Source organism: Buteo buteo, chromosome 11, assembly GCF_964188355.1.
Source record: "Buteo buteo chromosome 11, bButBut1.hap1.1, whole genome shotgun sequence".
Taxonomy (NCBI): Eukaryota; Metazoa; Chordata; class Aves; order Accipitriformes; family Accipitridae; genus Buteo; species Buteo buteo.
Window position 1 is genome coordinate 3,887,621 of NC_134181.1, and position 12,748 is coordinate 3,900,368.

General features: G+C 43.1%; 1 protein-coding gene across 6 annotated transcripts in view; it reads right to left on the reverse strand.

The window, feature by feature from the left end:
* Positions 1–1,419: 1,419 nt before the first annotated feature.
* CRISPLD2 (cysteine rich secretory protein LCCL domain containing 2) overlaps positions 1,420–12,748 on the reverse strand; it is a 28,596-nt gene continuing 17,267 nt past the window's right edge. For all 6 annotated transcript variants that reach the window (XM_075039911.1, XM_075039912.1, XM_075039910.1 and 3 more), the window contains 8 exons: positions 11,944–12,004; positions 11,264–11,330; positions 10,156–10,286; positions 9,964–10,007; positions 8,984–9,056; positions 8,237–8,312; positions 3,428–3,561; positions 1,420–1,626 (listed from right to left, as the gene is read on the reverse strand). In XM_075039911.1, the coding sequence (XP_074896012.1) occupies positions 1,572–1,626; positions 3,428–3,561; positions 8,237–8,312; positions 8,984–9,056; positions 9,964–10,007; positions 10,156–10,286; positions 11,264–11,330; positions 11,944–12,004 (641 nt within the window). In that variant the 3' untranslated portion in view covers positions 1,420–1,571. The remainder of the gene's footprint in view (positions 1,627–3,427; positions 3,562–8,236; positions 8,313–8,983; positions 9,057–9,963; positions 10,008–10,155; positions 10,287–11,263; positions 11,331–11,943; positions 12,005–12,748) is intronic.

The following is a 12,748-nucleotide window of genomic DNA, read 5'->3' on the forward strand; positions in this document are numbered from 1 at the left end:
AGATTAAACCAAACAGAGCCTGAGCGTAAGAACAGCTAGGAGACATCTGCCAAATAGAGGGAAATATTTTCCCATTTGTTATACAACATTAAAATCAAGTTATTGAGCAGAAGGTCTATGCATTTACAAGAACTGAAGAACTAAAGTTTACGTTGCCTTCTTATGACTAATGACGTTACTGGATGTGTGTGCATCAAAAGACAACCAGATTTGTGTTTCGATCAATTCTAAAAATTCATTTCCAATATAGAGCTGAGAACACTCTCTTGCCTTAAAAGAGCAGGTCATCCTAGGCTCTTCTCTTGGCTTTGAAATGCATTTGGGTACATGCTGAGACATAAATAACAAAATACAAAATAACATCATTACAACATCTATGGGTTTTGCAAAACATACCATCCTGGATATCAAATGCTCATGGGTACAGCATTTACACTGAAAGTGGGGATCTGTTGGTTTCACAAATTGAACAGGAAAAATTCATCTACCCCAATTTACGCCGTATCCTTCACGTCTCAGAACTGTACACACCACAAAGAGCTTCACAAAGGTGAACATGCTTCCTATGTATGCAACCATTCCTAGCAGAAATAAGATTAACTTTATCACTACTTAACTACTACAGATAAAACAACCAGCACTGCTGTATAAAACAATACGCTGCATTTAACTGAAATTTTATTTGAAATGGCGTGTAGTATAGGATGAGATGTGCCAGCACAGGAGCCCCGATTCACTGACTTCTCATAGGTTGCCAGACTTGCAAAACACCTGTGAATGTTTGACCAGCAAACACTAAACCTGCTGTTTTGATTCTCTGGTGGCCTCATTTTCTGCAGCGAGGATCTCTGCCTCTATTTCACGCCCTACTCCAGTCCCCAAAAAACCTTGATGTCCGGCCGACAAGAACGTCCTCTCCCCAAACGTGACACCATCGTACAACGTAGCCTAGCGCGATGCCCCAGCAGCCTTACGCAGCGGTGCTGATGCATGCCACCTCGTTGGGAAAAGACCAGATTTTCTCTTCTTTTTCACAGAAAACATCAAACATACGCAAAACCACTCTACCAAAGCCCAGCCTCTCCCCAAAAGATGCAACTTTTAAAACAGTTTCTCGTTTTAAAAGGGTCCAGCGCCTGGACAGTCGCTCACTTCTGAGTCTGCTCGGCAGTGCACGTCCTCACGCCCATCACAGTAGATGCTTCACACCCTAAAAATGCCATCCAGGGCCAGGCCGAGATCCCTACATCTGCTGTACATTGAGCCACCGCTGTTCTGTGTAGCACACCTCTCGTAAATTGGAAGTTAGAACAGTTTATCGTTGCTGAATGCCCCTAGAGAAACAAAAACACGAAACGAAAAGATACAACGCTGAACGGGTGCGATGAGATGCGAACAGCTGAGTCAGAACCTGGTGTCTTTTTTTTTTTTTTTTTTCCTTTTCTTTTTTAATTCCCTGAAAGAGATCAGCAAGGAGGGTACGGTCAGAGCTGATACCATCAGAGGAGCCTTCCTGTCTCTGGAGATCAACAGAGCGTTCTCCCAAAGAAACCTGCACCTTCCCTGGGAATTTACTGCTTCACAGCAAAAATTCGGAAAGCGTTTCCATCTGAAGGATTCTTCAAGCTGGAGAAAAAAAAGAAAAATAAAAACATGTAATGAACCAAATGCAGGCACTGCAGGACCCAAAGTACGATAGACCTACAGGCATCTTCAAATTTCTTTGGGGTGCACTGCTTCAGCCCACTGGCTCTATGCTGCTGTGGCCCTACCAGGAGCAGGAAAAAGATAAAGGATGAAAAAGAAGAGGAACAAATCCACAAGTTCCCCTTTGTTTTACGTTTTCAATCCAAATCTACAGTGCTAATGCCAACAAAAGGAGCTGGGGGAAAAAAAAAAGCCTCTCTTACAGTGCTAGCTTTTATCCAAGGAACACTGTGCTCCCTTATGCAGAGATTCAGGCGTAAAGAGAAACATGTTTTCCTAAAAAACAGTTGTCAAATAGGCTGGCAGATTCCCAGGGCCTGTCTGGCCCATCTCCTGGTGCTGGCAATGGGAGTAGCCAGATCAGCTCACGTTAAATGACAATAAATATGGATATTCGTTTTCAAACTGCAGAGGTGTCCCCAACAGCTCTGACTCCGAGCTGCTGGGGTGGCTGTGCACGTGGGGGCAAGGGGTTGTTTCTATTCCCAGCCCTTGTTTCTTCAGCCCTGCTGGGCTGCAAACCCCAGGAAAAGGGCAAAATTTCATATTCCCACAAAAAAAACATTCCAACAAGGGTAAAGACTCAGTAAATCTTAACGGCAACCTTTTCCCATGCCTGTTTGGGTATGTATCTTTACCAAAGGTTATTTCCAGTGTCCTAAAGGATAAGGTTTTCACCTTGATCTTTGAAAAGCTATTTCACTCTCCGGTGGATCTCACAGCAAGAAGGTGCTCCTTATTGCTGAGTGTAAATAACACTTTCTAAACCTTCATGCTCACCCTTGCTGCGAGAACGTCTTTGGTTTCCCTCACCTCCTAGATCAGCACCGGGTGCTCATATTGCATGTCACTGCTAGCGGTAGGGTTTATTCTTAGCTAGGGCAGAGTTTGCCATCCAAGTAAAACGTTGTCTGTTAGTATAAAAGGTAAGTGAAAGCAAGACAGAGATAGACGAAAACTCATACAAACAGGAGGTTTTGTCACCTAAATCCAATCTATGTAATTGCAAATCACAGAACTGCAAAATGCTGACCTTGACAGATCTATAAAGAAGCCCATATTTAATGCCTATATCTTTCCTGTCTTAGTGTATTTTTATTTTCTGAGATGCTGTACAGCATGCTGGGATTTCCATTATTAGAATAAAGACAGCAAACTTGTTTGGATTTCTTATGGTGTATTATAGAAGAGAAAATACATAGAGCAGGCAGACCCATGTTAGTAGTGACCCCCCCCCACCCCCAGTAGTGGGAAATTCTATGTTTGCAAAGATAGCTCTGAGAAATCACTACCATCACACCAATATCTGAAAAAAATGCATCAGAGACTGAAACAGAAGTTTCAAATTAGAAAGGACTGAGTGCTGACTTGATCACTGCAATCATCTGAGGTGCAGGATTTTGGAAGCACTGATTTGCAATTCTTCACTGAAACCAGCAAGGCTGGCCCAAAAGAAACTACAAAAATATATGGACTCATACTGTAATAAAATATAACAAGGCTTAACAATGTTTCACACCAATCTAAAAGCAGCTCCTCGCTTGTGGAAGGTAAGAGCAGGACAACACGCTCTATTTGTTTGGGTCTCAAAATTCACAGTGACACTGTTAAGTCACATATTTCCAATCCACCAGCCTTTGTAGCTGATATCTGCTGACTTTGACATACAACTGAATGCACAGTCAAGAATAAGAGAAAAGTACAAAGAAAAAAATCCCACCTCTCAGACTGGACTCCGTTCTTTAAGGAGCCAACATAACTTTTCTTCTTTTCTACAGGCATCACGTCCACAAAACCACCTCTTTCATCTTGAATGACTCCTGCATGCACCGCGGTTTTGCAGATACTGGAGCTCTGAAAAACATTTGATTATTTTGGCTTACAAACTGTCTATATTGTATATTTGGAGATTTACCGTCTGCATAGGCACCAAGGAAAACCAGGGAATTAAAAAAAAAACAAACAAATAAATAGAGTGAAAAAACTGTGAAACAATTCTGTCCCCCTTATGGACAGTGTAGGGATAAAAGATGTCATGGACCAGATCTTGCAGGTATGTCCTAAGAAGATCCACCACCACCGCAGAGGACCAGCGGCCTTCCCACCACTCCCGCCCGTGGTGGAGCTGCGCCTGGGAGATTATCCAGACCCAAAACTGAATTGAGGACAACTTTCCAGCCAGCGACTCTTGGGTCTGCACCAGAAAAACCGCTGCGGTGAAACTCTTTGCTAGCGACCAGCCGCCTCAGCAAAGTTTATTCACCCGGTTGCCTGAAAAGCAGACGCTTTTCCTGAATTAAGGGAAATGACCACCGATTATCCAGGACAGTTCACAACCTTCTTTCTAGGAAAAACAGAAGGGCTGCACCCATTGAGTGGTGTAGTTTTTGGACAGGCGTTACCCCATAAGACAACACCAGGTATGGAAGGAGATTAACACTTCTGAAAAGACTAAAGCTTCTCTATTGCACATCAAGCCGTTCCCTGCTCTCCAAGATGTGCAGAGTCAGACAAGCTGGAGGAACATGAAACACTAGCAACTGATGACTAAGCTCCCAAAGCATCCAGAGAAGAGAGCAAATGCAGAGAACGCTTAGGCGTAGTATAAACTTGGCCATCGAGTCTCTAGAGGATTTACATACAGCAGGCTGAAATAAAAAAAAAAAAATAAAAAAAAAAGCAAAAACCAGCTTTGCACAGGGAACAGCAGCGGGTGAAAATCCCAACCCCATAAACTCCCTGATCGCTAAAAATCAAAGTACCACAAAACCAGTGCCAAGGGCAAATGTTCCCGTCGCGTACGTACAATACGGATCGTGCTGTTTCATTCTCGCAGCCATATATGGCAGGTTTGCCTTGTCCCCTATATATTTATCACTTTGGATGGCCTATCTCTTGGCAGCTCTCTGAGTTTTGAGTGCCAATTTGGTATTTTGCTTCTATATATGGTCAAGGGAGCAAGAGAACGCTGCGTTTGGAAGATATGCTGTGAATTCACCCTAGTATGCAGTGGGAAATCTGTAAACCTAAAATCGGCTCATAAAATTAAACTGTCCTGAATCAATTTGCAACACTCTCCACTGGGAGACATCCTAAACAATGTTCTTTTCAAGGCATTCCTGGTTTTTTTTTTCCAGGACTTGCTGTTCTGCCTCTGACTCAAAGCTTTGACCAGCAGGCTTTTTGTTGCCTTACCCAAACCTCCTTTTATCACTCTGTTGGATTACAGCCCTCTTATCTCCCAGGCCAGGCATCACTTTGATGAACTGATTGCAGAGCTTTTGGAAGATGAGAATAAGAGCCTTCCCCTCAAATTCAGAAGTAGGACAGCTGTACGGACAACGCAACGGCTTTCCATGGCGTAGCCCCTTGGGATGCTCTGAGAGCATTTCCTGACGAAGTGGACTCTGAGCCACACACCATAAAATGACAATACTTTCAGAGTGGGCCATTAGCAATAGTTTGTGACTATGAGCTTAATGACCCATAATTTCCTCATTAGCGTGACTGGTTTAATCATTAAGTTCGTATCTCCTGAGAGCTGAGCCACCCAACTTGCTTTGCTTTGGTGATAAACACCTGCCTCCTTATGTAGGTGATCTATCCTTCTCCAACTAATTGCCACACAACTGTGAATAAAAGACCTTATCTCAAGAGCAGAGAGTCATTTTCTCTCCCAACTCGACAGGACTCCTGAGCCGGGATGGGGACAGGTTTCCCTTGCAGTCTTGTGTCACACTAGGAGCCAGGCAGAGTGACAAACGACAGTGTTAATGAAACTTGAAAGCTCTTTTACAGCCTTGATAAAATACCCCTGGGTGTTCACACAGCTCCAGCATCAGCCCAGAACTGGTCCTGTCCACATTAGCAAGACCTGAGTTTTATTTCCTAGGCACAACCATGTGCTCATAGAATTCCCCCCCCCCCCCCCCAATTTACATGGCAGTGTAAAGAACTTTGCTGTGATGTGCCACCAGGGAAAAGACGCAACAAATTTTCTGTTCCCCAGCCAACTGCTTCTCACTACCAGTTTCAGCACTGGGATGATGCTGGATATGTTCCCCCCGTGCCCTCCCTGTGCCACTTCGATCTGCAAACCCTGCATGCAGGCAGCAAGTCTGTTCTCACCAAAGAGTAATGCCATTCAATGGAAAGACCTGGGATTCGGGCATCAACTTTTCCCATGGCGTATTTTCTCGCATTTTGTTCATTTATCCCAAAATTTAAGGCTCCTCTATGCCCCTGGTTCCACAGCCTTACTATAATTTCACCATGAACAATTTCCTGCACTGCTTTTTAAAGCAAAGGCTGCCAATATCTCTTTGCGCTTTAAGCCACCAGGAGTACTGAGGAGATAATCTTATAAACACATAATCCAAGATAATTTTATAATGATGAGTTAAAAAAACAAAAAAATCAGAAAGCATTTAAAGCAGGTAAAAATCCCTTAATGCAAACAGAGATAGTGGCTCCTATGCCCCCTGAATAAAAATCAGCATTATCCCACAAAACCTGCCAATTCTTCATGTCACAGCTTTGTTCTTTGTGGCAAAACAAACTTTCACATGCCTTCCTGGGATCACGTAAATGTGAATGCTATCTCAGGCCAGAAGCACAGTCAATCAGGTCATAACACAGACTAGCCAAGCATTTTTGTCATCACAGTTTGGACTACCAACTCCTTACCTGCCAGAGCATTTAGCAAATGGATGTTTTGGAGAGGGTGCTAAAAGGCTAGAGGGCACCTTGCAGGGAGTGTGGACTGGAAATGGGGCAAAAGGCTTCATTTTCTTTTAGATAACTTATTTAAGAAGACACAGTTGGAGCACAAGTCCCCCCAGGGCCATGACGGTGCCACTCTAGACACGAAGCCAAAGAGCCCTCCCAGAAGACTAGCACTTGCCTCATCCAGCTTATTGCCTGCTTAAATTATTCCTCGGCCGCAGGCTCAAGTTAATTCATAGCATCCCCTCCCGGAGAGCATCCTGCAGAGCCCACGCTCCCTTGGAAAAGCCTTTGCCCAAATTCTCCCTGCACGGCACACGTGTTTCTCTTGTCAGCTTTCCAGCCTGAATGTTTCTCCGCACCAATACCTCTCCCTTTGCAGCACGTTTCACAGCCGCCTCAAACTCTTTTTTTTTCCCAGCTGGTTTCACCTCCTTTGCTACCAACCTTGCACTCTTGTAAAAACCTAAACGTTTTCCTTATTACACCCACATCACCCTTATTAGTACAGTAGTCCAGAAAAAATGTTAACCAAACCCTCTAGGAAGTGGCCAAATACTTTTTTTTTTTTTCCTATTTTATTTTTCTCCCAAATCACAGTCCATGCTGCCATTTATGAAACAATACCCAGAGGGTACGGTAGGAAATGGAGCTTGCGATTCATTAAAGGACACTAATCCTTTTGCGTCAGTACAAATCAGGAAACAACGCCAGCCCGGGATGCTGGTCCTTGCCTAATACCCTTGTAATCACTAATCTGAGGTAGTTTTGTCCTCATAAAAGAGAAAAAACTATTTCCCATTTCCTGCAGGTCAGAGCATGCACAGAGGCAGGTACCGTAGGGTGGCAGCTACCCCATAAATTTGCATGTGAGCTAGTCTAGGCTAACCTGTTTGTGCAGCTCTACCTTTAAAAAAAATCAGTTTCAATAGGTTTTCTTTTAAATTGCTTTCAAAATTTCTTGCCCAAAATTATTGTATGATTTCTACAGGATGTTTTTTCTCAGGAGTCTGCAAAGCTCCACACTGATCCCAATCTGGGGGTCCACAATCTACCGACTGCTTCCCCCAGGCCTTCAGAAAGCACCTTCCTACACACCAGCCAGGGAGCTGGCATTTCTAAACACAATCTCCAATAAAGGAAGAAAAAGAAGAAAAAAAAAAAAGGGGGGGGGGGGGAAAGAGGTACCCACAAACAGAAAAATGTTGAAACCTGGTTTTTAAAGGCCTAATATTAAAAGATTTCCAAAAAATGACTCTCTGCCTAGTTTTAGCATCAAGACTCTGCTCATCCCCGTGAGCAGAGTTTAGAAAAACAAACCAATAAAACCAACTCGCGTGCTTTCTTTCCACTGCTCTGCGCTGTGTCGCGACTGCTCAAAAACGCTCTTCAGCTCCCAGAAAGAGGAGGACAGGGGAGGGGGAAGAAGGCCTACTTTTGCCAACTATAAAGTGTGACCGTATATAATAAAAAGCCTTTTGATGCTCATCTCTAGATCCCAAAACGCTTTGCAAAGGCAGGTAAGCGCTACCGTCATTTCAGAGCCAGAGCCCCAGAGGCACAGAGCGGTTAAGTGACCTGCCCAAGTCCATAAGAATAAGTCGATGTCGGAGAGTGGAAGGGTTCCCCAACCTGGTGTCATAGCTTTTGGTGCTACTTCTTCCTCTAACCTCATTTACCCCATCCCCAAATCGCAGCAACGACAGAGATTTTGACTGCCTTCCCTAAATCGCAGAGTACGACCCCGGCTCTGCGATATGAATGTTGCGATATACGGGGTCATCAAGGAGCGGAGCATACTCACATCTGCATAAACGTTTGTGCCAAACACCGGCGCCCAGTACGATGGCTCGTCTTTACAGTGGGCAGGACAATAAATCCTAGAAAACAATTTATTCATATTTATTCTCTATATCAAGGCTCAACAGGAAAGCAAGCTGCATTCTTGGGACATTTCAAGTGCCTGCATCTGGTCTGCAGGTGGCAACAGTGAATTTAATTATTTGTTCCCCTCAGATGACATTTGGTAGTTACTGCGGAACTGTAAATAGAAGCGTTTAGACCAGTAGAAGAGGGATCGGTCTTTTATGACATTTTCAAAGGGGAGTATTTACGTTTTTGCACAACGCTGTGCACGTAATTATTTGCACGTGTTTGTGCCCCCCCCCCCCCCGCCACGACTTACACCTGCACAAAGCAGCCTTCTAGAATAAACTTCTTCCACGTTTTAAGGTGGAAAGGAAAACCACGTCCAAAAACCAGCAAGTGCAGGAGAATAAAGACAGAGCGCGAAGTCGCACGCTCTTACACGGGGGTGTGCTGAAACGGGATCACGTTGTGTTATTGAAGGAGTCAGAAATCTTTTCTACGCGATGCCAAGCAAAGCAGGGTGGCAGAGGGAAACACGCCATTCCCAGCCCTCTCCTCCAGTTCATCTGGTCAAATCAGCTCCGTTCCCGCTACCCCTCAGATTTGGGGACCTCGGCATCCTCCCTGCCCAGAGCGGAGCGGGTTTAAGCTGAAGTTAAGCGGGCTCGGGGCACGCAGTTACCTTGGGCAATGGGTCGCCGGTTTTTTGAACTGGCACAGCTCAGCTACTGTAGTATAGCAATCCAGCGTCTGTGCTGCGGAGATAAATAGGGACAGGCGAATTACTAGACCTAATAGCTCAGGCGGCTGCAGAAAAAAACCACACATCGCATCTGGCGAGTCGGCTGAGGGCAGCAGGAGGAAAGCTGCTCGCTCCTTTACCAGCACCATGCACCCAGGAGAGGGCTGAGCACCTCTCCAGCAGAAATCCTGCTACCACCCTACGATGCGGCCTTAAAAAGGTCACAGCTTTCAAAAGAGAAAAGCAGCTGATCCACAAGACGGTGCAGTTTTCCTACAGTTCCGGATGTGGAGTGTAAATAACCTGACACCGGTAGTTTTCCCTGAAAGTGGCTCAAGTGGATCTAACCCAAATGCTGATTATATGGAGGAGGAGGAGGAGTTATTCAAAGACATTCAGAGAATGGGAATTGTTTCAAAAGTTGGACTCCACATTATTTATTTATATGCTCATCGTAAATATGATGACTCACTGTTATAAACTAATTTCGTATGTATTATGTGTTTCATTATACTACTGCACTATTATATTAGGTACTTTTTTTTTTTTTTTATACAGTGTTCACTCTAGGCTGAGGCTTTCATACAAGGATGGCTCATCTTCCATCACTTTATTATCAGCAGCTTGTGACACTGCAGCTAACGTTTGGATCCGATCGTGATCCACCACCAGATGCTGCTGGAAACGGCCCGTTATCGCCTTTTTCTGTACCTTCCTCTTAGATCCCCACAGAAAAATGAGGTGGTTGATGGTGCAATTGCCCAGAGCGGGTGACAGGTCACCACTCTAGGGTTTAGTTGTGGTACTGAACCATTTGGTGTGACCACTTAAAATGAAAAAGAGCTCTGTAAGGAACGACGTTTTCAAGTATCCCATAAAATTCTAGCAACAATGGTTTCTTCTCAACTTTTAAAACTTACTTGTGACTTTGGAAACCATGAACGCATTTGAAGGCTTACTTTTCCTGCAAAACAAGCAGACGAAAACATTTATTAAAAAAATAAGCAGACTAGAATTACTTGAATCGCTATGCCTACATATGAGTAACAAAGACGACTGAACATCTGCATATGCTTAAAGCAAATGCAAAAACTTTTTCATGAAGGTGGTACCTAAAAGACTCCACGCCGTTCCTGGTAGACTTCACAAAAGCCGGTGTCCTCCCCTTCCTCGTGATATCAACCAGTCCTCCTTTATTGTCCAGGATGCCGTAATGAATTGCAGCACGACATATGCTTGATGACTGACAAGAGTACAAATACAAATAGTATGTGAAACAAATCTCATTCAGAGAGCAACGCTGACCAACCGCTGTGCAAAAAATGAAGAAGAAATGAAACCACCACCAAAGTGCCAAATGGAAAATAAGCTGAGTACACTCCTTTGGAATCTGGTTGTTAAATCTTGCTCTCCCAATACAGCCTTATTCTTCTATTATTATTATTATTATTATTTTAAGCACTGCCTGGTTGAATGGCAAGCTTTTTTTAAATAACAAAACCGTACATTTAGATACAATTTAGAAGAAAAGCAGCATTGGAAATTAACAACCAGTATGAAATATTTCCAGTTCTCGACAAAATATTCAAACCCAAAATATTTCTGCTGAAACCACTTGGAGGAGGCGGCTGTCTGCAATCACAGAAGTTGCAGGGCAAATATGTATCATGGGCGATGCAGTCATGCACCAACAGTGAGAATGGGGAAAGCAAACATGCTTTTACACAAAACCCCTTTTATCTTCAAGCTTTCTTCACCCCAAAAGTAGTTTTGATGGGAAAACAGTGGCATGCTTTATAAATAAATTATCTTCCTAATTCAAGATCCAGCAAATCAGCCCAAAATATTATTGAGTTACAACATTTACCAGTGTTTTTTGTATAAAGTTTCTGTTCAGCACGACAGCTGCCCACACTAAAGAAGAGATCTTTGTACGAGCTGTCTGTTGATCCCCATCCCTCACTTTCCATGGGATTCATTGCATATTAAGGGCATTCATGATAAAATCATGTCTGGAATCCCTTTGCCTCTCCAGACTGCTGCTTTTTTTCATCACTAAGGTGAGGAAAATACAGATAATCTTTCTTAGCACCCTTTTACAGCACCACAACTGGAGAATACAAAAAGCCAAATTACACTAGAATTGTTGGCATTTCCCATTTCTGTTATTACCGCTAACTCCCCACAAATCACATCTATGAGCTATTAAAAGGTACTTACACTCTCATAATAAAATGTTCCAAAGATCTTTCCCTTACTGTACAAGCAGCCAGCTGGGCACAAATACCTAGTAAAGATATATATCTTTGAGGGTGGCGAAAAAACAATTCAAGAAAAACAGACTTTGACTCTATTTCATTTAATAGTCATTCCATTCATTTCACGTAACTCTTCCATTTAAAAACAAGATTGCAAAATAGCTACTTTTTAAAACAGTTTCTCCACCCTCCTTAAAAGCCCAACCAATATTTAGATTCTGTGGATTTGATTTTTCTCCAAGTGATAAACTGTCCTGTTCTTTGCAGAAACCTTAACCAGAAGTTCTTGACTGACTGGGAGGGAACAAGCCATGAATTATTGGTCTGGCTTGGACAGTGGTGGAATGCATGAAAAAGGTTCAAAAATTACTCTGCCAAAATTTATTAAATTACTTTGGACACTCGAAACTGTGGGTCATCATGGCTGAGTAAAAATAAACTGAGTCACCTTACTGCTAGGCTTGGCTGAAGGCTTTGTATTAAGAGAAATTAAGGCTTTTTTTTTTTCTTTTTTTTTTTTTAAAAAGACCTACCTAGATAGTCACAAAAAAAATACACAGTATAGCCTATATTTGCGAGAACTGGACAATTTTTAGGCCACTTTTTCCCGCAGCGCTCCAAGAGGTATCAATAAAACACTACCTGTTGCATGTTGAGCCTCTGCATTTGTCTCTCATCTTGGTTTCACAGGTAATGACTTGTGCTGAGGAGAAAAAAAAAAGAAAATAAATTAATATTTTATAAAGGAAAGAGATTGCCACAGCCTGCTCTTGAGCTACGGAGATGAGCAACAGCCATGCATCTTTCCTGGAGGTCTTTGGTGCAGGAAGATAAAAATCTTATCACAGACAAACCCAGCCTGGAGCAGTTCATGCCTCTTTAGCTCTTCACCTGAGACAGGTGTCTTTGGAAATATTAGCAAGGAAGAAACATCTGACAGCTGAAGGCTTTGATTTACAGCCTCAGGTCTGCAGCCAGAGCTCTCATTCTCCATTTAATTACAGACTCTCAAGATGCTGGTAGATAAACTTGAAAAGGATGCATTGGCTTGCCTCACCTTGTTTTTACAATAAGTCTCTTTTAATTAACAGCAATTAGAGAACAACTAAGGAAGTACTACCAGCTCCACAAATAACTTCAGAAATCTTCCCAAGGAAAAAATAAAAAGGAAACAAACTGAAAAACCCAGAAAAGCTGCAAAGGGGATAACTGCTGAGCGTGGAGTATTTTAAATAGGAAACAAAACCAATATTTCCTAAATTGATTACTGATCAGGGGACCTTTGGTCTTCATCGATACTCCCTTAAGATGGCTTAAAAAACCAAATAACTACCACAGATTGACGTGCAGAAGGCACAAGTGGCTTTTGAAAGGTTTGCTCCCTGCTTCTGGCAGGCTTCCGCTATAATTAACAGCGAATTTTCGCACAGGTTACCTCCCCCTCCAC